This window comes from Columba livia, chromosome 15, assembly GCF_036013475.1.
Source record: "Columba livia isolate bColLiv1 breed racing homer chromosome 15, bColLiv1.pat.W.v2, whole genome shotgun sequence".
In the NCBI taxonomy this organism is placed as follows: domain Eukaryota; kingdom Metazoa; phylum Chordata; class Aves; order Columbiformes; family Columbidae; genus Columba; species Columba livia.
Genome location: NC_088616.1, coordinates 14620320 through 14645321, shown reverse-complemented (window position 1 = coordinate 14645321; position 25002 = coordinate 14620320). Strand labels below are relative to the sequence as shown.

At 40.6% G+C, this 25002-nt stretch overlaps 1 protein-coding gene across 12 annotated transcripts in view; it reads left to right on the top strand.

The window, feature by feature from the left end:
- Positions 1-353: 353 nt before the first annotated feature.
- SDK1 (sidekick cell adhesion molecule 1) overlaps positions 354-25002 on the top strand; it is a 375516-nt gene continuing 350867 nt past the window's right edge. For 2 of the 12 annotated variants that reach the window (XM_065031445.1, XM_065031446.1), the window contains exon 1: positions 939-2543. In XM_065031445.1, the coding sequence (XP_064887517.1) occupies positions 2072-2543 (472 nt within the window). In that variant the 5' untranslated portion in view covers positions 939-2071. The other 10 variants (XM_065031442.1, XM_065031436.1, XM_065031444.1 and 7 more) reach the window with 10 other exon arrangements.

The window sequence follows — 25002 nt, the reverse complement described above, 5'->3', positions numbered from 1 at the left end:
CCGCCGCACAGGCCTAGGGGGCGCAGCGAGCGCGGGAGAGCGGCCCGCCATGCGCGCGCGGCCGCTGGCGCGGGAACGCGGGAGAAGGTCTCGCCAGGCGCGCGCGCTCGGCCGTTAACGAGCGCGGGACAAACTGCCCTCGCGGGGGTGGGGACACACGCGCGCGCGGCCGTTAGCGAGCGCGGAGAAGAGAAGGTCACGCGCGCAGCCGTTAGCCGGTGCGCAACGTCCCTCCCGCTTTACGCGAGCGCGGCTCTTACGCCCTCGCCCCGCGCGCCTGCCGCCCAATCAACGGCCGGGCTGGGGGCGGGGCCAGCGGGGGGGGCGGGGCAGGAGCGGAGCGTTACCGAGGCGGCCGCGGGCAGGTCCCGCCGTGGCGGTGTGAGCGGGCGGCGGTGCGAGCGGGCGGCGGTGCGCTGCTCCTCCGGGGTCTGTAGCGAGCCGGCGGGCAAACGTGTGCTCAAATATCGTCCCCCTGCTCCGTCCTGACAGTTCCACAAACACACCCCCACACCCAGTAGCCCCCTCCTGAGCTCCGTGGAGGATGTTCCCCCACACAGACACAGCCCCGTTGAGGTGTAGGTCAGGAGAAGGTGGGATGAGGCGCGGCTTGTGTTTAGGGCGGGGGGGGGGGACGGCGGGGGGTGTGTGCGGGAGAGACGTGAAGGGAGACGGGAGGTGAGACAGCGGGAGCGGTGGCCGGGGCGGGGAGCGGCGTGTCCGCCGGCTCTGGGGGAGCACAGCGCGGAACGAGGGCGCGGGCGAGGGCGCCGAGGTGGGCGCGCGGGAGGGTGGGCGCGCGGGGGGCGGGCGGAGCGCGAGCCGGGGGCGGGTCAGCAGCGCGCGGTGCTGAGGGGGCCCAGGAAAGTTGAGGCGCGGGGGGAGGAGAGCGGTAAAGATTTTTGTTTGATCAACTTCGCGCTTAGGTGCTTTGTTTTTAACTTGGTTTTATGCCGGGGGTACTTCTTTTATAAGTGCTCACATTCCTTCTTTCTAATAAAGGGGGGAGGGAATCTCCCACGAAACTTTTCCCTTTACGGAAGGCGGGACTGAAACAATACCCGATGCATTGTTTAAATGTAAAACCTCCAGCGCCTTTTTTCTTTTTTTCCTGTAGGGTTTTATTGCCGCCGCTGTTGCCGCTGTGATAGCGCTTTCTCTCTTGTGTTTACAGCTTCTGTAAGGGAGAGACGCTCAGAGGAAGAACCAGGATCCCTGGGCTGTATAAACAAGGAAAGCAGGAGTCCATCCGAGCAAAGCTGGAAGGATTTCACCTTGTTGCTGTTTGTTGCGGGAGGTTTGCTGTCCCCCCGCCCCGGGCACTATCCAGCTGAGGGTTTGTTTCATTGCTTCCTCCATAACCGGCCAGAAGAAAAGCGATTTACGTGTTAGAGGAGATTTTTGTCGTGGTCTCTGCAAGAAAGAGAGCAGCACCGGTCTTGGAGCGGGAGGGAGATACGATCAGCTGAGGTTTTCCCCACCTCCGGCTGAGTTGAGCTGACACCGCTGGCCTGGGGCTGAGTGACTGCACGGCGAGCTGGAATCACGGGCAGAGCTGCTCAATTTACCTGCTTGAGGACCCTTCAGACCCTTCTATTGACGGTAGAGATTTGTATCCAAAGGAAAATCGGATTAATATAAACTATGCACAGCTTTGCGAGGATATCTGGAGACTACTCTGTCTGCATGGCTAATCTCGAAATTGTCTGAAATAAATCCTTAGCGCAAGGAATAGCGAGACACTTTCAATTAGTTTTTTTTTTTTCCTCGATGCTTTTTTTTCCAACCCCTTCTGCGAGAATTTAACACTTCCACTGCAAGGTTTTTACAGGAGAATGGGACACATGCTGGAAAACTCACCACGCTTCATAAAAACCACCGAGGTAACAGTTTCCATCATCGTTGTGGTATGAAAGGTACTCTCTGGATTGTCTGCTAGTGGCTAAGATGGATCAGTCTTTCTCTGTTTTTGTTGGCTATGTGCTGAAGGATCCGGATTTACTGAAATACTGACGCCTATAAACTTGCTCCCTCTGTGCTGAAGGCATTGGATGTGACAGTGCAGAGAAACATGTGTTTCACATTTCTGACTGGTTGTTTTGGTGCAATCAATACCTCCACAAGAAACACGGACTTAGGTGGCGATTATCATACCGGGAGGCACAGGGAGTGCTGCTTTTGGGCTGCAGGCGAAGTGAGCACAAATCAAAGAGTCCACCATTCCTCTGAAGTGGGGGCTTCTCTTGCCCAAAAACTCCGGGGCGAAGGCAGTGGGCGATGTTCCCAACGCACCAAAGAGAGCCCGGCCTCGGGGTGCGGAATGAGCAATGACCAAAGCACTGTCAGCAGTGGCAGGCAGTCGGATCGGATGGGGATCAGTGAGGCAAGAACGGTTGAAAGAAAGGTGGATCGCAAAATTATTGCCCGAAGGAATAGCAGGCGAGGCGGAATGATGATAAAGTTAAACTTCTGTTTCATCTTCTGTCGGGGATGGTGGGCGTTTCTGTTGCTTCAGCTCCACATGTTGCAAGCACTGGCACAAGGTAGGGCTAGAGACATTTTTGTTTATAGAAATGCTGCATCTGTCTTCTAAGAGGAAAGGAATCTCGCTTGGGTACAGAGAAACCCTTTTACTCTATCAGAGGTAAACTGCAGATTTTGCACTGGGCTGATTTTGTGTAGGAACGGTTGTTTCTTACACAATCATTTCTTTATGAAACAGGGGTTTGCGAACTGTACCTACATGTTTCTCTGCCTTTCTCGTCCTATCCTTCCCCTATCCCCCCACCCCCCGAGAGAATCATTCGCCCTATCAGGACCAAATCCTCTTTTTCTATTTACTTAAATGCATCCGTACATTTCTGTTCTTTCAGGCAGCAAAAGAGTTAACTGGTGGTTGTGTGTGTGTTTAAAAACACTGTGCGCTGAGATAAGTTATTAGGAGAAGGGGACCCATAAATCCTCCGACTAGAACTAAATCAGGCATGTAAAAGGAATTCTTTAAACATATGAGTGCTGTTCTATGTGAACCTCGGTCTGAGCATTGTTCATTTGTTTTAGATTGCCAAGTAACATTTACCCGAGACAAAAACTGCAATTGATTCGTATCTGAGCATTTCCACATCAGAGATCCTTGCAGTCAAATGAGTCACTTGTAAACGAAGGGTCAGAGTCAACCAATAGACTTTAAATATCAAGTGTCAGTTACTTCGCATGTAAATTCCCTTCTCAAAAAATTGCCAAATGCAGCTTAATTCTTAATAATCCTTTGACAGAGTAAACAATAAACGGCAGGCTGAAGCATTACAGTTGGCTGCGCCAAATAACATGCTGAACAAACGCAGCTTTCACTTTCTTTGCTGGGTTGAGTTTTATTGCTGTGTGCATTGTCTGACTGGAGTGGTTTGTGTTGTACAATGCACAACTGTGTCGGGTGGGACGATTAGTTATTAAAAGCGGAAGTTTATAGTCTATGAAGGGGAATGGTCTTTGTTTTGGTTCTTTGTTTTCAGGTAGTGCGTAGGGAACAACGGTGCATTCAGTTTTAGTAACTGGATGGGCTTGTATCTTGAGGAAGAGGGGTTATAAGCCAAGTTTGCAGTAGTTTGTCTGTTCAGGGTTTACTGCTGCATCTTCTCAAAGTTTGGAGCCGCAGGGTACAGAAGAGTTTTAATTCAGTGTTTAATAATGGACTCCACCCTCATAAACCTTTTCCAGTGCTTTGTTTGTGCTGTCATTCCTATTACCAAACTACTTAAGCTGAGGCCTGCAAGCCCTAACAGGGTATTGTTGTTCTGAAACAAGACATACCTGGAATAATTCTCTCTGCAAATTAAAATTCGCATCACTTTTTTCTTTTCTTTTGGTAGTTGTTGATAGATACCAACATGATGCTTCATTTTGGAAGGTAAATGCTGATGGTTCTTGCTGTTTAAATTAAAAAAGCAAAATTTTTCTTATAAGGCAGTTTTAAGTCCCAGTGATTCAGGAATCAATTTAGTTGCCAAAAGTAAAACAGTTTTCTGTGGTTTAGTAGTAAAGTAGCCATCGTCTTAGATTAAAAAGAGAATTGAAACTTTTGTTGAGTGCATAGTATGGAAAAAAATTCAATAGCGTATTTTAGATTACTAAGCATTCACAGTAGAATCAGTTTTAGGTAATATATATCTCAGGGAGCTACGTAGTATTTAGAAACGATCCTAAAGAAAAGTCCTAACACCAACTTAGTTTCACCCATCAGTATTTAATAGGGGGAGGGGAAGCAGAAAGAATAAGACACGTTATTTCTGAGAAATATTAGTGCAGGTAAAGGTATGGAGTTTAGAAGACATGAACCAGTGAAAGATAAAACAATTACATAAGGTAGAAACAGAATAAGTTTTTATTTTTATATAATGCAGAAAATGCAAATTACAGTTAATCCTTTAAAGATTCTTTGACACAGAAGCCAGCATGAAAGTCATAATGCAGAGTGCTTCTATTAGCTTTTCACAACATTTGTATTCATTTATAACTTGAGCTTCTTTTTGCACTCTGAATTCAAATGGATTCTAATACATTCATCATTTTTATGCAAAACTTTATTTTAGAGAGAAGATGACAATTTTTAGAAAAGTCTTTTATGAAAATGGAAATTTGTGCTGCAGCCACAGAAAGTTTTTAATGGGAAGATGTGGTCATATGCATGAGAGAATTACATGAGTCTAATATTTTTATCAGGTAAAAACATGAACACTCTAAATATATGTGCCATGGCTATTTTGAATGAGTCATAATACTGTGCTCTAACCAGCTGAAGTTTCTACAATAACTATTTCAACATTAAAGAAATTAGAAATATTTCAGGCATATTGAAATGCAGATTCTTAGTTCATAGGAAACAGATGAGGAGGCCATTGAGATTAATGATTTTATACTATAAGGTGGATGGAAGAAAAGATTTTCAACTGCAACAGGTTGTTGAGTATTCTCTGGACTTGAATGATCATCCATGTAAAAGCAGATCTAGAGGCAAGCTGTAGATAAAACCACTTGTAAATTCATTTTGTACTTAGCTCTTCAGCTTTTCTGTCTTCGGGTAGTCGTGTTACATAATTAGATCTAATGATTTATTTGATTTCTTTTTCCCTTTCAAAGTGAATTTAATTATTAGGAAACATACAATGCTTTATTGTACTGAATAATAAAGCATTCTCTTGGAACTTTAGTGTTGTTAGTGCAGACCTTCTCACTATGGGAGTGATTTTCTGGGTGGAAGAATCGCGCAGGTGAGCGAGGTGGTGGCCTGGGATGGTTCTCCCACCTCTGCCATGGCTGTGTTGATGCGCGTTGACACTACGTGTCTCACCCGGCTCACCGCATCAGCCCGTCTGTGAATGGGAAGCTTGTCAGACAAAGAAATGTTGCCCATTTCTTTGCTCACCGAGTCCTTTCGGCCTGCTGGCCTCTACCATGGTTCCTCTTCTCATGGCATTTTTGTTATGTTGAAGTATTGGGTGCTAGTTAGCCACAAGTCATTGTGTGTCATCAAATAGTGATGAGATGCTAATTGATAATCATTATAATGATCAAATTAGAATTTGCAAGGTGGTGGTAGAAGTGAATCATTTTGACACAGTAACCAAGTACAGTACTAAGAAGAACATCACCCTGCAGTGACCTCTCGTCTCGCTCAGCAGTCGAGCGTGCCTGGGCATAGTCCTGTGGAATCCATGGAGCTCATTGCAGGATTGGAATTTATGATCTATGAGATCAACAAACAGTAATGCCTACTGAGTACAGAATGTTTACTAAAATACCAGAAGATTTGTATGGAAATAGAAAAATTCTGCTTACTTAAATAGGTTGGAAGTTGCCAGAGGCTATTCTACATGCATGTTAATGGATTTGAGTACCTTCCCAACGTCTTGCTTTTGTTGAAGAGTGAAAGAATACTTAGAAAATATACTTCTTTGGATTGATGGCTGCTGTTCAGAATGATTTTAAAACAGATAAAAGCAGTGTAAAGCTTTACGCTTCTCCAGCAGGAGATGGGTATCTTTAAGTATTAAGAAAGAAAAGCTTGTCTGATTTTTTGTAGTTTTGCACCAATGGAGGTGTAATCTTTTTGTGCTACTTCATTCCATCTGTAATTTAGAATTCTACGTGTACCTGAATGTGCATTTAAGGTGATTTTGATATCTAGATATGTAAAGAGAGGCTGTGGCAGTTACGCTGTGTGACTTTCACATCACTTAAAAAGAACAGAAGGGAATCTGTGCTCATGGGTCGTAGTCCTTTAACATTGCCTTTTTTTTTTTAATTGCTTTATTCTTAGCAGCACATATGTACAAGTCTTGAACACACTCTTGATTCAAATAAAATATTTTCATGTGTTTAGCAGCTTTGTATAGAGCTTTACCTGAACATCGCAATCTGAATGGACTAGTTATTTCATCACTTGGACCTTTTTGCTGTAATGAATCTGTGGGCAGACTAGAGGCAATTAGATTCCTCATGAAGCAAAATCTTGCTCATATTGAGCTCATTGCAGAAATAGACTTTTCTTCTTCCCTCTGCTTATGTACGTGCAAAATATATATTTAAGTTTTTATGAACAAATTGATGATTTATTGGTCTTTTCAAAATGGTGTTTTCTTGAAGTTATATAAACTGGAATAATCTTTATAAGATTTGTGCAGAGATTTGAAAACGACAGAATTAAGATAGCTTATGTGTCTTTAACCTGAATTATTTATGCATGTGCATTATGGTTAAGTTTAAATTGATACGTATTATTTTACTGTCTGCGTTAATCAGACTAAGACAGAACACTGCTCCTTGATCGGTTTTCAAGTCTTTTGGTTTCTTGTCAGTGCTTGGCTCCATCTTTCATTTACTTCAAATCTTTTAAATTCAGCACAAGTTGACTTTTGTGTGGACTAAAGGGAGAACTGTTAACAGCTATAGTGTGGCATTGGATTAGACTACTTACAGTTATTACAGCTGGAAAGCAGGTGATTGGAGAGACTTGGTTTCTATTTCTGACTAGAGAGTGGGTATTTTCTAGTGAATAAAGACTCTTACTCCATGTGCCTCAAAGATGACCCTTCAGCACCCATATAGCTCATGCAGAACAAAAATATAACTCCATTAAAGGTCTGTTCCTGAAGAAGTTGGGGGTTCTGGAGTTATTTCTGCCTGTGCTGATGTTGGTCTCATTACAGACTATTTCAGACAATTACATAATTTTCATTCCCTAGGACTCTTCTGATAAGTGGCCTCACATGTACACTACTTAAATGTATTAAATTAGATATGTGTAGTAGTTGGCATGCTTTCTTATGGGAAGTGATTTGTTCTCTCAGTTTATAAATAGGTGTTAAATAGATGAGATGATTTTTTTGTTTCATGTAAGTAAAACTTGGATTCTTTTATGGACACGACCTTTGAAATGTCGTGGCCCTGGAACTTCCAATAGGTTCTACAGGAATTAGTTGCAGATCTGAGTTCAAGGGGTTACATGGCTGAGAAGGGAAGAACTTTTTATTTTAATATGCATACCAAATTACTTTTAAACATTTTAATTACTTTTAAACAATTTTAAAAATTGAGATTTTGGCTTTTTTAGGGAAGTGTTTTTGAAGTTAATCTTCAGCTGTTTATTCCCTGAGCCAGCTCAGACTGGGGTCACACAAGCACTGGGGTGATGGGAATGCAGGGTTGGGCATGACCCTGGCAGTCATGGCTAAAATTGGTTTAAATTGTTAAGAGAGTTTTCAGACTCAGGGAAAACACAAGGGAACGTACACTGCCTAACTTCTTACAACCATGTGGAGGCCACTGTTCCTGGGTAGAAAATAGAGAGGTTGGTGCCTTTAGAGGCGTGATTTAGAAGACTTAACTTTGGATTTTTTCTCTGAAAGGCCCTTTCAGTGAGTTTCTCCCACGGTTAGATGGAGTCTTCCTAAAGAAAGTCCCCCTAATGTAAACTCATACAATAAATGCTAAAGTTAGGCAATATGAACATTCCCCTTAGTCCCTTATATCTCAGTTCTTGAGACTGATAATGGGAATAGTATTCTTCTTCAAAAAAGAAACTGCGTAACTTAGGTTGCAAATTCTGCAAGTAATGATTTTAAACAATTGTATCTAATACGCAGATTCAACAGGTAAAAACGGTGGTATGAGCTCCAGCAATTCTGATAAAAGGAAGTTTGACACTACTTTATGCAAAATGTGGAAGTGGATTGTACAATCTTATGTCACACCATCCAGATAACTTTTGAAGTGTCATTTTGGATAAACGATAAAGCATTTGCGGTTTTTAAGCAGATAGCTTGAATCTTTAATCCTGTTTTTCACATTTCCATGCTCCATTCCAGCAGCCTGAAGAGCAAGTTGATTCTAGTAGATAAATCATTGTCCCTTAGGTCTCTTTAAACCGCTTTATGGTCTTTCAAGCCATAAGCCATATATTTTTCTAATAAACTCCTAGGTCTAACAAGTTATCTAAAAAATAATTTGTTTGATACAGCCTTCTTGGACCAGAAAGTAGAGAATAATGATACATAGCTCCAGTACGTGTTGCCAAAATGGTCCCACATTGATTCCAGGCTGAAATTGAAGTTTGTAACAGAAACAAATTGAAGTTTGTACACAGCGAATCAGAAGACCTGGTAGACTCTACTTTCATCCTCACATTCATATTTGTCTAACTTTGTATATTTATTAGCTGAGACTGTTGTGGCTTTTGTGTGTGTTTTTGGCATTGAGTTCACAGGAAATCTTCTCAGGAACAATGCTCCCTTTTAAGGGAAGGTACTAACAAAATAATGGAACTATAATGGAAATATTTCAAAAGTTTAGACATTTAGAAAAAAATACATTTTGTTATACTGGTACTGTTTGCTCACCTAACATTTGTGTTAAATACAGACTTGGTACAACACAGTCATTGCTATCTTCCTTGCACATTAGGGAATGTGCCTTGTTTCTGATATCTGTCAAGAAGTGCAAAGGACATTCGTGATTAAATGCTTCTGAAATAACGAAATGGTATGCAGCGCCTGGAAAACAAATATATGGTGCTATGCCATACTTGCAATTCAAAGATAATATGTTTATCGTAACACGGAACACATGGCAAGTGACACACTGCTGTAGCAGTGAAGTGGGTAGGAGGACGTAAGGGAATTCTGTCAGTATTTCTGAATGTTTGTAGTGATTAGTGTAATTTTAAGTCCTCTTGAATGTACGCATGTAGAGGTACAATTAACTTTTCTTGCGGATTGTTTGTGACTGTTTTCTTTCCTTTCGGTATTGAGATGTTGAATAAACTCAGATTCTAACCTATCACGCTAACGTAACATTTGCAAAATAGCACCCTATGCGTTCTTCCCTGCCGTCTCTGTTGTTTAGGAGAAACTCTTTGTCCACAAACAAATATATCCTTTAAGGTCTTCAAGAAAACCTTTTACAATAGCTCAGCTTGTAATGCACTGAAAATACTGTGGTTCCATGATGAAGACTGTCTCTTTTTGCATATATGCCCATCTGCGTGTCTCACTGTTGTCCTCTTTTTGCTTTATCTTTTTGTCCCATGTTGATGGAGCCTCTACCACAATGTGCTTTGGGCCTCTGATTATTGCTCCTACAGGCTATTGTAATACAAATAATGTCTACTGCTGGTAACAGACTGAGGGGATGGTGCGAAATGTAGAACAGATTCCTCAGTTATCCTCTAACTGGACACAGAATAGCTTTTCTAGAATGCTTGTATTATCTGAAGCAGGGCTTTTATTGTACTGGAAGACCTTTTTCACAACAGATGGTCAGAAAGGTTGTTTAATGGTAGATTATCCCAGGCATTGTTTTTCAAAAATGTTGGATAAGACTAAGAGGCAAGGCATCGAGAACAGTAACTCCTGTGTTTCACCTTTTGCTATTTTTATTTTCATGAAATATAAAAAAAATTAGTGGAGCATCCAATGAGAAAATATGTCGTCTCATGGGCCGAGATGGAGAGTTTTCATCTGTAACAGGGCACAATGGGAGCTTGATGCCCGCAAAATAGCTTTCACCAACAAATGTGGTATCACTTTCACCTTAAATGCTCTTTGGCTGAATAGAGATATAAAACTTTGTTTCAATTTGTTTTATACATTTGACATTATGCTGTATACATCTGGTTTAATATTTCCTTTCTAGAGGCAATTTCCTCTATAAGTTGGCAATCAGCAAGAAGAGACATAAACACAACAAAACCACAACTAAAACACAGGCGAATGAAACTGAAAACTGCCAGCAGAGGAAGCTGTAAGCGAGTAGAGCTTTTAAAATTACCTCAGGAACAGTGGTGGATTCCCCGAAATGGCTGAGTCCAAACAGGCTCAATGAAGGAAGGACATTCTTTGGTCTAGACTCTGCTCTTGCTAAGTAGGATTGTGCTGTCATTGCCCTTTAACTTGGTAGTTTCATTGTAATAGTTAATAAATCAAGGATTAAATCAAAGTCAATATGTAGGGGTTATTTTTCTATATTTACAAGTGACAAAATACAGAAGCTTTCATACATTGGCAAGTACAGTAATAAAGGGAAGTGATTTATCAGTATGAATTGGTGGCAGGTGAATTAGGAGATAGTATTTTTAATCTTCTAATTTTATTCTGTGACTCAGTTACATCAGTGCCAGTGTAAACTCTTCAGCTTGGGAAGAACCTCTGCTGTGGTGTATTCTGGGGCCCTCAGTTCCAGCAGGACAGGGAACTGCTGGAGAGAGTCCAGCGCAGCCACCAAGATGCTGCAGGGAGTGGAGCATCTCCCGTGTGAGGAAAGGCTGAGGGAGCTGGGGCTCTGGAGCTGGACAAGAGGAGACTGAGGGGGGACTCATTCATGGGGATCAATATGGAAAGGGGGAGTGTCAGGAGGATGGAGCCAGGCTCTTCTCGGTGACAACCAGTGATAGGACAAGGGGTAATGGGTTCAAACTGGAACACAAGAGGTTCCACTTAAATTTGAGAAGAAACTTGTTTGGGGTGAGGGTGGCAGAGCCTGGCCCAGGCTGCCCAGGGGGGTTGTGGAGTCTCCTTCTGTGCAGACATTCCAACCCGCCTGGACACCTTCCTGTGTAACCTCATCTGGGTGTTCCTGCTCCATGGGGGGATTGCACTGCATGAGCTTGCCAGGGCCTTTCCAGTCCCTGACATTTTGGGATTCTGTGACCTCAGCTAAAGTTACATCCCCAGAAGTTTTTAATGATCCTGTGCTAGTGCAGCTGGGTCCTAACAAAAAGCTGAGCTCCTCTTGATCACTCTGCTGACTTGGCAAACAAAAGAAAACAGTAACTGTCCGTTGGTGCTTGTGCAGTCTGGTCAAAAAGAGTTACTAGGTTAAAAATATTCAGTGATATTATTTAATAACTGTCCTGATGGTTTAATGCAAATGAGGTCAAAGTTTCATATTGTATATAAAAATTAAAGTGCTGAGTATTTTTGGATTTCCACACTTACATGTGAACAAATGTTCTTGCATGCAAGAGCAATTCTTACAAGAATTAGTAGTGTTCTAAATAGCTTTCTATAGAGCTGCTGGGTACTATAAATACTGATAAGCCAGCTTTTTGTGCAAATGTTCACTATAGCCGAGTAAGTGTTGGCTGTCACTTTATTAGAATTAATGGCATAACTATTCATGCTTACTTGAAATTCATTGCATCATGAAGTGATTAGGCGTTGGTGCTTTGGTAAATTATGGTGTATTGCACATTTTTTATAACCAGTTAGTGAGTGTTGGTCTTGGGCCCATGCAATGCATCTGGTTGTGACTCTTGAGTTGAATTTAATTAACATCCAGATCTGTGTTTACCAGAAGAGTTCTGTTGGAACTATTAACATGTGACAAAGACACTGGTTATTATCTAACCCGTGAACAAAAATGTTTGCTATTGTTTGTTTTATTGTAAGACCGGACGTAGTGCAGTTCTAAGGACATGGCTGCCCTGGCTGGGAGAGCTTCCAAACCAGTACTAGAGTTGCCAGGTTTGGCTTTCTCATAATTCAGTCAAATCTTCAATTCTGTCTGAAAAGCAACTGCCGATTTCAGACATATATCAACTTTTTGTGACTTTTTCAGACATCCAACAGTCTTGGCCACCTTGCCATTTTAGAAAAGTGGCTACATGCTGAATGAACTGTGTATGTGCATACTTGGGCAGATGCTGCATCAAGGCAGTTAAAACAAAAGACGAAGCTAATCAGAGCTCACGTCGTAGGCTGACAGGTAGAATGTACTGTACATATGCAGGACTGCCCATAGTGATTGATATATTGGAGTTTTTGAGGCCTTCAGTGTGTTCAAGCCCTCTGAAGCCCTATTACTGGTGCTAATCAGAAGGTATTTTCTGACTTTTGTAGACAAAGTATTAATATTTGGTTTAAAATAACACATTATTATTAGGCATATTAGTGCTTTGCATAATTATATTTTCCAAAATTACATTTCAATGCTTCTGCCCTGTTTTTAATAATTCTTTTTTAACGAGTTATTTTAATGTATCTGAAAAGATGTCTTGTGCCGTTGGGTGTTAAGTAATTGCACCCTTACAGTGTTCAAAACTGTGACCCTCAGGGTGCAGTGTAAGAAGGAAAATATTGTTCTAGCAATTATTTCTGCTCTTAGTTTCTTCTCCCCTACCCAGTTGCCTTCACTTGCTCTCTAAATTCTGCTGGTAGAAGCAATGGGGTGATCAAGCAAAGAAAAAAGGCATAGAGGTGAGCTACCAGAATCATATGAATAGTGCCCAGCCTTAACTAAGGCCATCTAACAACATCTCAGTTTATAAAACACTCATTTTAGAGGCCTCCTCTTTCTTTTTGTGAGGTTTATTTGATCCCATTTCACATAAATTTATCAAAATTCATTTTAAAATGCTTCTGATATTTTAAGTCAAAACTTTTAACTTTGTACAGTGTTTGAGTTTTAAAAAGCCCATTCTGCTGTGTGCAGTTAGACCATATTTAATGATGTAGAGCTTTCAAACTTGTTTTCCCCACAGAGTTATCTGGCTCTTTATCTTCTTTATAGTAGGGAACAAGCAGAATATATTTTAAGAATTTTAGCTTCGTGTTTAGAGCACAGTTGTTGCTGTTGTACACGTAACATTCCCTTGTAATCTTTCTTAGTTGTCTAAAACTGTGTGAAAACAATGATATTGAAGTAATTATCTAAAATATTGTGACCCTAATAAACATGAAGATGTTGTTCTTAAACCAAATGATATACAACAGGGTGGAATATTCCTCTTTTTGTTTCGGATAGAAACATTAATGTCAGTATCCTGTGTTATGTGTGATGCTGTAATTTACTGGAGGGGGGTATAAAATTAATTTTTGTGATTTAAATGCATATATTGCTGAATTTCAGATTTATAAGCAAAATTTGTGGTTATGACTGCATCTAAACGTAGTTTCATTTTGTACCTTGTATATTGACTGAGAGAAGCTACAAAATTGCATGATCTTAAATGGACATCTCAAATCTCATAAATCTGCCTGGTGAAATGCAATCATGTTAAAGTCAAAACACTTGTCCTTATTCAATTACTTAGTCGTACTTTTTCATATCACTGTGTGTGCAGCAGTTCTGTCAGAAACTGAGTTTGGATCTTTCAGATGTACCATCTTTGAAGAAACAGCTGAAGGCAACAGGTTTCCAGCTCTTTGAAACCTTTGATATTTGAGTCCTTGGTAAAGGATGGTCTGTCATCACTGGTGGGCATTTGTTCAGTGTGCTTCTAAATTTGTTGGGAAAAAATGAAGCACGTTATTACATATTCATGTAGCACAAAAAGGTCTTATTTTTTTCCTTATATATAACACATCTCTTATATTTTAGAATTTGCAAAAGTTATTAGGCTAATTCAATTAATCCTTTTGGTAGGAGGAAGCTAATGGCCATCTAAACTAATATCATAAAAAGGAAGGTTAAGATTTGTATGTCTTGTTTGAACATGATGACTACTATAATTCTACTAATAACATGATGTATAAAAGTAGGTGATTTTAATTTTAGCCTATCTTATATAAAGCTTACATGTTAGAAACTGTTTTTGACATGATGGTTATTACTTTGCAGTATTTTGAAGGGTTATAAGCTTTAAACATTTGTATTGGTGTTATAAAATTCCTCGTAGTTTTTCTTTAGGCATTTACAAACTTGAGTTGTGTTGGGATGATGTAAAAACTTCTCTGGTAGAGGAATTAATGTTAACAGTAAGGTCTACTAATGAGTACTACTGAAGTTATATAGATTAATTCCAATGAAGTTGTTTAATGTCAGTGTGTAAATTGCTCTCCTCTTACTGTCACTCTGATCTGGGTGTTTTTCTTGCATGTAAGTAAATGTGGGGGATTTTGTGTGTGGAAAAGGATGTGCTTCAGCAGGTTTCAGGAGCTGAAAAATTAGTCTGTCCACTCACTCAGATTGGTAATGGAAGTCATAGCCTTTCCAGGTATAAAGTCAGTTTACATGTAAGGATTTTGTGATGCAATTACTTGTCTTCTGGGAAATATGGCTTTCAGACCAGCTCATAATAAAGCCAAGGAGTCCCATTTTTGGTGAGGTTTTGGTTGGTTGGTTGGTTTTTTTTGTACCTAGCTCAGGAGCTTTCATTAGCAGAAAGGATGTCCTGTGTGGGAGACAGCATAGACACTGCATAAATGGCATTTTCCACACTGGCAGATGAAGGATCTTTCTTGAGTTCTTATCTATAAATTCCCGATACTGTCCATCTGGGCAGAGAATAGAATACGTATGTCACAAAGAGTAAGCTACAGGGGAAAAAAGCTCAATATGAAAACCAGCTAAAAGCTGCTGGCTCTTGCAGAGTGTTTTCTTAGAGCTGCAGTCCCTGGGGACTCGGGGCCAGAGCTCTGCTGTAATCCTGTGCAGTTCTGTCTCACCCTTCAGCGTCACATTCCACTTAGTCTAACCTGCTTCTCAAAATGAACATTGAACCTTTGGGTTTGCATGTAAGCCACAAGTTCTTGTACATCAATCGAGGATTAGTGTTGTGATACTTTTTTTTGAAAAGGGTATTTACTTCCAAAATACCGTCTCCTGAGTCCCCTCTGATCTGTGTCGTTTAGAAGAGTGGAGATAGGTAGAAGAGTTTTATTGGATTACTGTGATTAGAGTTGCAGAGGAATCCTTCGTCATTTATCTTCGTTAGTGGCTTGATGGCTATTTGACCATCTTGGATCCTATTTCCCTTCATGCATCATCCACAGAATTGTTTATGAAGTTCTGAACAATTAACCTATGCAAACTCTTTCAAGGCAAAATAATCTGAGCAAGTGCTGGTGAAGCACTTGCACAATATCAATATTGCATAGATATTGCAAATATCATTCATTCATTCATTAACTTTTTGTATCGATTTGACAATATGGCATAATTTAAGGGAAGAAAAATAGATTTTAATAAGCATATTTCTGTATTACTGAACAGCTATTTAGGGAAATTAAAGTACTTTCATAGCTATGTATAGTAGATTGAAAGAACTGTGCAACAAAAATACTCTTGTAGCTGTACTGATTACTTCCTGGAAACTACCCTATTAATTCTATTACAGATTATTAGTAGTGCATCATAAAGTGTGCATGAAGATGAGATTACTCTCAGTCTAAGCGAAGAAAATAATAAAGACAGAAGAACCAGCAGAACCAAACCTTTGAAGATGGTTTGATCAGAGTTTACTAGAGACCTCATTATATTGACTAGTTCATATGGCAATGTTAATAATACACAAATCTGCTACTTCCAGCTTTGCATTCTTAAAATGAATGCCACAGTGATGGGAAAAATCGGCCTCACCATCAAAAGGAGTTTTGTATTTTTTTCCAGGGCTTTGAATTATTAACCTCAAGTTATTTTTAGTCAGTTTTCACATTTTGAAAACTTTGTCGGAGAAGTGTAACTATTTTTTTGAGGATTCTTGTACAACAAATTGTCTTCCTACTAGGCAAATATATTTAAGCAGCATACAACTTCCTCTGGCAAGCTATTTTGACATTGACTTTAAATTAGGATAGCTAAATTGTATATTACCACCAAAGGCAATATAACAAAATACATGTGGAATACATTGGTGTACATGTTAGTCCATCAACTTTGTAGAGAACCATGTCTGCGGGAAGCAGACAAATATTATTCTCACATTATTGCTGCGTGAAGAGTTAATGACCATAATAAAGGTCAGTATAGCTTGCGAATTATCCATTAGTTTTGTTTTTAATAACATTTTAGTTTGCATATTCGTCTTCTGCTGAAAACACATGCTTTTAATTGTTCGTCTTCAATTAGCATGACTTTTCAGGTTTTTGAATGGGGACTTAAAAAATTTTAAAACTGCTGGTTTAAAAAGTTTGTCTAAATTAATTGAGATACCCAAGTAGAAATTTGCAAAAGTAGACTCATGTCAAAATACTGGATTTTAGTTAGAAACTTAGAATTATATATTCAGTTCTTATCCTACATGGTTTTCAACTTGGAGTATTTTGGGCCCTTATGACCGTTCCCAAATTGACTGATTTCTCTGTCTTCTCTTAGTCAAAATAGATTATTGCTTAGACCCTCGCATTACAGTTGGAAAGGATAAATTATTGATTGTTGGCATTTTGCACAATATCAGATGTTTCTCTCAGATCTTTCCTACAGGATGGAATTTAAATTCTTTGATCTTGTAAAAGTGAAGTAGAGAAGCATACTTTACATTGATTTTGGGAAAAAATGATTTTACAAAGATATTGTTTCATATTTGCATTACTTAAAATGCATTTTTTGTCTTATGAATATGCTAATCTTTATAAGCTGCTTGTGTGATGACATATGGTATATAATTTTGTTTCAGTTCTTTGACATCAACCTAGTTACTGTTACATAAAAATATACAATTGGCAGGGAAAGGTAGCATGTTCAGTGGCATGATACTTTCAAGACTTCGGAGAAGTATCTGGGGTATTCATCTGTGTTACAAGTAGACAGCTGTTTGAAGAGGACTTGTAGGGTCTGTTCATTGTCTGTTTATTCCAGCACTTCTTTTGGGCCCATTTGCTCTGATGGAAAAACTGCAGATAAATAATTGCAAATAAAAGAGCAAAGCTCAGTTAAACATATGTTTATATTTTACATAGCTTCATATAAAAAGGGATATTTAACTTAGAAGTAATTAAATTTATTTTCTTAGGGGAATGGAGCACTGTCAAGAAAGAAAAAAAAAATACAAAACAAGTCTAAAAGATTAATTTAAATTGCTCCTTAATCTATCAATCAAGGCTTAGCCACATGTAAGCACAATCTTGTCTTAGGAAATGAAGCAAAATTAAATTATAAATTCAAATTTTGTAGGTTCTTCCTAGTATAGAGCCAATGAATAAAAACCTTGAACTAAATGAACAAAAAAAGCTCCAGGAGAAGTCAATTTTGCCGTCATGCTGCTGTTTACATGGCAGGAGTCTGGCGTGTCAGCCGCTCCTCCCAGCCTGGCGTCATCAGCAGACTTGCTGATAGTCACTTTATTCCCTCGTCCAAATCATTGAGGAATATAATAATATATAATATATCTGTAGCTAGATGCAAGAAGCGTTTTCAGGCATTTATGTATAAGCAAATGATTTCGCATTGTGGACAGGAATCTGAATATTGGAGAAGCAGGGTTGCAAAACTATCCTTCAGTGACTTTAGGTCCATCTGACTGTACATCTAACATTTTCTACTCCTTGTTGATAGTAGCTGCTGCAAATCTCAAGTACCCAGCTTATCCCAACTGACAGTGAAGCTAGTTTTGTGAATTGAACTGCCCAAAGCAGATGTCAAGATGTTAGGTATAGTATATGTACTCATTTGTTATATCTTAAATGTTAAAATATGTTAAAAATAGTTGCTTTCATTGTTAAGTGTTTTCTGTTCAAATTAGAAGCAATTAAGTATTGTTACATGGATACTTCTGCCTTTTCTTACAAACGTTTTCTCCGTCTTAGCAATGAGAGAGATACTTGATAAGCCGGAGAAAGACAACTCCAGGCAGTTTGACTTGACTCTTGGTGTTAAAGGGTTCTTTAATAGAAATTGGTAATGGAGAACATTTTCAAGTATTAATTCATTATTCTTGGTTTTGGAAGGTTGGTTTGATTATGATTTTCAATTAGCTAAATTCCATCCCCAAATCGTTGAGCAATTATTCTATACGATTTTATTAAAACTGATTAAATTAATACTCTGTTTGTAGGCCAGATTCTGTATGGTACTTCAGCAAAAGCTTAATTTCAACTACATGAGAAGTGATATTATTGATAAATCAAGCATGCTTTATCTTACTGAAGTTGAATCATCATTTGTGTAAAAAAACCTCCCACTCATTTGAGGACTTTCATAATGAAAAGTTTCTGTATATTATTCTTAGTAAATGGAAAACATCCAATTAGTCTTGCTTGGCTTTGTTTGCTCTAGAATTTGTGTTTGAGATTTTGAGTAGCGTGTAGAATTTCTTGTACTTTTGGGCCATTAGTTTAATATTATTTATGCAAAAGCTGGCAGGAGCATCCCTGAAGTTTTATCACGTGTTTTGGCTCCGCAGTCAGGGAGTCTTCTTTTTTGTACTAACATCTCTGGTCTCATTTTATTTTAACACAAAGTGATCTGCACTTAGCAAGATACAAGCTTCAGCTAATCAGAATTAGCAGCTATGTGGAGTAATAGACTTTTAAGGTGTGGCTGTGGTTCACCTGTCAACTTCGCCTCTCTCAATGTACATGAAGATCAGGTGTGCTACCTGTCAGGACCTTGAGGACCAGCCTCACCTGTGCCCTCTACCCCTGGGCTCAGAAGCTCCATTTAAGCTCAGGGCTGGGTGTTTAGTCCTTCTCTGGGCTCTGTAGAAGGGGTATCTGCCTCCTGGATGGACCTCAGGCCTGTGTGGTAGGTGCCTTGTCTCCTAGATGGGCCCCTCAAACATGCTTTATAACGGATGTCTAGTGCTGTTTCTGTCCCTATTTCTTTTTGTTTCTGGCTGCTCTGCCTGGGTGTCACTGTCTTGTGCCTTGCCTGGGGCTGTCACTGGGTTACAGGGTGAGTATCTCCCCTGCCTGCGGCGTTCTGGTGCTGTGGGACCCCATGCTGCGTGGCGGGGGGAACCCCCTGTGCTGGGGTCACTCTTGGCTCCTGCTTTGCTCCTCTTTTTGGGAACAGCCAGCCCTGGCTGCTGCTTGATGCTGCTGCACTTAGAATATTCTCTTTCCTGTTGAGATCTTTTTAGCATTGGCAGCCAATATTCTTACTTTTGCCCTTTCTTGTCAGCAGTAGGAAGAGCAACCTGTTTCTCTGGCTGGGATGTGCTTCCCTGGCAGCAGCACCTTCTATGTCCTCACACCTACTTCTGAGCCCCTTGCCTGTTAGCCCAGCTCACCTACCTTGCCTTGTTCAAATTGCAGTCTTCTGGTTTAACTCTTCCCCCCATCGCCATAAGGCTGTGAGCTTTTTGTGATCATCTGCTGCTTCATGGCTGAATTAAATATGCTTAATTGCGAGTGTGTTTTTAAAAGATAAATTAACTAAAATACAATGATGCAGATGCTGCAGTTCACTAACTCAAAGAGAAGAAAAAAAGCAGGGAGGCTGGAAGGGGATGCAAAGGTTCAGCAGTGTATTCTCCTGGGCCGTGGCAGGATCAATCATACCAACACGATTCCTGACAGATATTTATTTAATCTGTTTTCTAAGCACTTCAGTGAGGGAGATTCCAGAGATTCCCTTGTCAATCTGTTCACTATTTAACTATCCAAGCTGTAAAGGCAGCATTTTCTTGAGTTCAGAGTCTAATTGCTTTTGCTGCTACTAGTACTCCAGATTGCTAAAGTAGATGGTATTTCAGACACCTGCTATACATAATCCTTTTCTGTTTCGTGGTTTTGATGAGCCTATGCTTATTGCATAGAAATTTGAGAAGAACCAAACTGAGCGATCTTTTGTTACTGAAGTAAACAAATATCTAAACCATATCCTCAATAGAGTACTCAGCCAAGTTTTGGGAAACAGTTTGGAAAGTATTGGGGAAGAGTTACCAGTTGGGGCCTTCATAAAAAAAACAAAGCCAAGAAATGCCCAAAACCCCACATCAACCAAAACCACGAACTTTCTGTAGGCACTTGCACATTTGCAGCCTTAAGTCAGAGATAGTGGAGTTTTATGCTCATTTCAGACTTGATTCTTTTAAGCCTAATGTGTTCTCACAATATTCTTGTGGTTTAGGCCAGTCACCTCTCAGGGCTACCTAATGAGAATCCTTTAGTTCTGAACTTGTTTGCTAAGTGTCCGATGCACCCCAGCATCCCCCCCCATTATACCTTAGAGCTGTTCAGCTGGGAAGGAAACACTAATAACTTATTCCTGAAAGGAAAACTGAGATTTAGAATTTCAGTTTTCAGATACTGAAATGTAGCTTCACTCTCTTTGCTTTGTAGCAGTTGCATTAAACATTGCCTGAATGCTTCCAGGCCAGCTCTAAAGTAAATAAATTGAAATGTAGAGAACACAGGAGATTTCAGTGTTTAATGAAGTATTATGTGTGGCACAAGTAAAATGGCATTGTTTTGTTACTCTGACTTGTAGTTGTACCCCTTGCCCCCTCCCCCCAATCTCAAAATGCTGAAGATATTTAAATTGGAAGGGGACTGTTTGTATGTGTTTATTTGCAGGGAGCAGGAATAATTTGTGTTGGAGGAGGGGAAAAAAGTATCAAGTGGGGTTTAAAAAAATTAAATGGAGCAAAAGCAAAGCGCAGAAGTGTAATATTTTAGAATGGGATGGGTGGTTTTTGTGTATGTTTTGGTTTTTTGGTGTTTTTTTTTTTTTGCTGTTGTTTTTGTTGTTGCTGTTAAATAAAAGCTGTTTGCAGGACTGGGGTCTGCATGTCAGAAGGTCAGGGACCCAAGGTAAGAAGTTTGGAATCCTAAATTCTTGTGAACACTAACAATTGGAGGAAAGCGCACAGGAACTGACGAAGGGAAGATAATCGTTTGCTTACGTATTCCTATCTCAGGCGCTAATTTCAGGGTGACTTTTAAATCGCGGAGTTATTTTGCGCTCCGGTGCTCGGTCCCGGGCCGGCCGGCAGAGGGCGCCGGAGCGCCGGGCGGGGGCGGCGGTTCGGGGCTGTAGATAGCTCCCCCGGTCCGGTTCCTCATCTCCGGTAACGCACTTGGAGGGCCACACACTTAAAAGCTCGTTTGGTCCAGCCCAAATGACCACAGAATCCTTCCATGTCCTTACAGAATAACGTTTTCGTTAGTAACGATACTGTGTACAGTAAAAAACACTTTCAACACATTGTATAAAGCTGTGTGTGTTTCAAGTTAGGAAGATAAGTGATTTTAGGTAGTTTAATGTATGAGTAAGAACTTTCACAGTCTCCTAAGGTAATGTTTTAAAATTCTTTTTTTTCTGGTTGTGAAATGGGTTTTGCTTCTCCCTTCAGTCCAAGACCAGTATAGACTAATCCAACATATAATGAAATATTATCATAATCCATTTGATTATATTGTCATAAGAACATGTTTGATGTGTGAGGAGAGATGTTTAACCTGTTGAAGGATTTGGTGAGCTAAGAATTATAGAAAGCTTTTTTGGCTAACTGATAACTCATTGGCTATTCAGGTATATTCTTGAGAGAAAATGATCCCAGAGAGTAGTCTTTACATTTCAAGCAAGGCAATATTTCATGCAAGATCCTCTACTACATTTGGTATATAGCTGACGTCCCAGTGATTTTAACAGGGTCAGGGTTTTATTGGAACTTGTCTTTTGTATTATCCTTCATAGATCTTGGACTGTCTGGAAGCAATGACTGATATACAGTGTGGTTTATTTACCTGCTTAGCGGTGTCAAAATGAGCAAAGCTGCTCTTGTACTTAGAAGTTCAGGTCAATTAGCTTAGAGAAGATTTTGTTATAGATGAGCATCAAAGCTGTAATTTTTAAGAGAGCCAACCATGAGAAATGATGCATTTATCCGAGCTGTGTCTGTTTTTCTGAAATCCTGTGTTTAAGTATTCACAAAGTATCCAGTCTGATTACCTGCCTCCTGCCATGTGCTAAAACTTATCATTTTTTGATGTTCAGTGAAATAGTTGAGTAGAAATCTCAACTCTCCCCACTGTTCCCTGCCTTTTCTCCTGTGCCCATACAAATGATGAGAGTTTTTCCGTTCTGATAAATAGAATTTGAAGCACTCAACTCTAGGTACTTCTAGTAGGTGATAGACCTCAGCCTTCCTGCTACTGGAGGACGAAACAATTCTTTGTGTGGTGTTGGTTTGTGCCGTTAACAACAGTAATAGATTAGCTTTTGTGGATAAGAAGGCTGAGCCTCTGTAGGACCCTCCTTTACAGCAAGACTTGGCCGGTTTTATAAATAATAGACAATTTAGTTTGTCTTGGTGGGGAATTATTCTTGAGGTCCTCCAAGTCTGGATTTTAAGGGTTTTTCGCTTCTTATGGTAACTTTCTAATTTTATTCATATTCAAATTGCTACTGCAATGTGAATAAGCTGTTTTTGGTCTGTGTTTCAGTTGACAATGCAAAATTTTGCTTATAATACATATGTGATAACCATCGCACTTTCTGTTTGGGTCAGATTTTTCAAAGTTTAACTTGACTTGAAGTTGATGAGGCCTTCTACAGTCAGCTGCACAGTCGTAGGCCCTGGTTGTGGTGGGGGATTATAGCTTCCCTGATGTTTGTTGGAAGGACTACTTGACCGGCCAGCCACAGTCTAGGAGGTTCCTCCAGTGCCTTGACGATAACTTTCTGTTGCAAATGGTGGAGGAGCCAACTAGGTGAGGTGCACTGCTGGACCTCATCCTCATGAACAGTCTCCCACAGCATCTTCACAGCTAAACTGAGGGAGTGTGGTCTGGATGAGCTGGTAGTGAGGTGGACTGTGAACTGGCTGAAAGGAAGAAGCCAGAGAGTTGTGCTCAATGGGGCAGAGTCCAGTTGAGGCCTGGATCTAGTGCAGTGCCTCAGGATCAGTGCTGGGGCCGGTGTTATTCAATGTATTTATCAATGATTTGGAAGAGGGAATAGAGTGACTGTCAGCAAGTTAGCTGATGACACCAAGCTGGGAGGAGTGGTGACACTGGAAGCTGTGCTGCCATCAGAGACCTGGACAGGCTGGAGAGATGGGCAGGGAAAAATTTAATGAAATATAACAAGGGCAAGTGTGGAGTCTTGCATCTGGGTAGGAACAACCCCAGGTTCCATTATAAATTGGGGAATGACCTATTAGAGAGCAGCGTAGGGGAAAGGGACCCGGGGGTCCTGGGGTCAGCAGGGTGACCATGAGCCAGCACTGGGCCCTTGTGGCCAGGAAGCCAATGGTACCTGGGGTGGGTTAGAAGGGGGTGGTCAGTAGGTCAGAGAGGTTCTCCTGCCCCTCTGCTCTGCCCTGGGGAGACCACACCTGGAATATTGTGTCCAGTTGTGGCCCCTCAGTTCCAGCAGGACAGGGAACTGCTGGAGAGAGTCCAGCGCAGCCACCAAGATGCTGCAGGGAGTGGAGCATCTCCCGTGTGAGGAAAGGCTGAGGGAGCTGGGGCTCTGGAGCTGGACAAGAGGAGACTGAGGGGGGACTCATTCCTGGGGATCAAGATGGAAAGGGGGAGTGTCAGGAAGATGGAGCCAGGCTCTTCTGGGTGACAACCAGTGACAGGACAAGGGGTAATGGGTTCAAACTGGAACACAAGAGGTTCCACTTAAATTTGAGAAGAAACTTGTTTGGGGTGAGGGTGGCAGAGCCTGGCCCAGGCTGCCCAGGGAGGTTGTGGAGTCTCCTTCTGTGCAGACATTCCAACCCGCCTGGACACCTTCCTGTGTAACCTCATCTGGGTGTTCCTGCTCCATGGGGGGATTGCACTGGGTGAGCTTGCCAGGGCCCTTCAACCCCTGACGTTCTGGGATTCTGTGAAATCATGACTTTCATTACTGTTTGAGAATTCCAAAAAGTTATCTCGAGTCTATGGTTTCCCAGCTCCCATATTCTTATCTTTTACTTCTGAAGTAGAAAGTGTGAACTGACTTTCCGGCTGTTTTCAGGGAAGCAACTCATGGCAGCAAGACTCTCATGTTTTTGAAACATTACTGAATTCTTTCACCTTCCTGAATAAAGAGAGGATTACTAATAGGTATCTGGTATTCATGATGCAAAGATGATTTATGCATTGGCATTCTGAATTTTTACTTCACAGCCCTGAAGCTGACTGTCACACCTATGGAAGTTTTGGATAAGATTTTTATCTGCCTTGCTTACTCTCCTCTGGATATCTTCCTTCTGCTGACACTGTTCCATGGAATTCAGCATCTCAGATGCTTATCATGCTCTGCCTTTTTTATCACATTGTCTTTGAGCATTATATTGGTGTGAGACCACTGAATAATTTGTCATGAATCAACACAAGATATCTTTTTCTTGAAGTTCAAGAAGGAGTACTATGCCAATTAAGAGGCTGTAAAATAGTGTGCTTTTGACTTTGGAGCTGTGACAGATACCAAAGCATTATTTAGTGAAGAATTAAGGTTTAGCAAGATTTTTCACACACTTTATTGGTCTAGAAAGTATTTATTTTAAATCCAATATACTTTCTGTTTATTTTCTCATCTAGTGGGTTTTTTTGTGTGGTGGGGGCTTGGAGGTTTTTGGTGTTTTTAAACTCATAAGCTCACTGTATTTTATGTACTGGACATTGAGAGTGAAGCTGACAGTATTAATGAAGTGCAAAAGCTAATTTAGTATATTTTGTCTGAATTTAGCCTAGTATCCACTCAAATGAAGAATTAATCTTGGATATATGATGATATATAATAATGTTGCACTTGGGAGCAGTGCAGTTACATTTCTCTTATTTAATTATCATGTCAAAGGGAGCAGAGCGGTCTCCCTTTTCATGTGGTGTGGTAAGGTTATATCTTGAA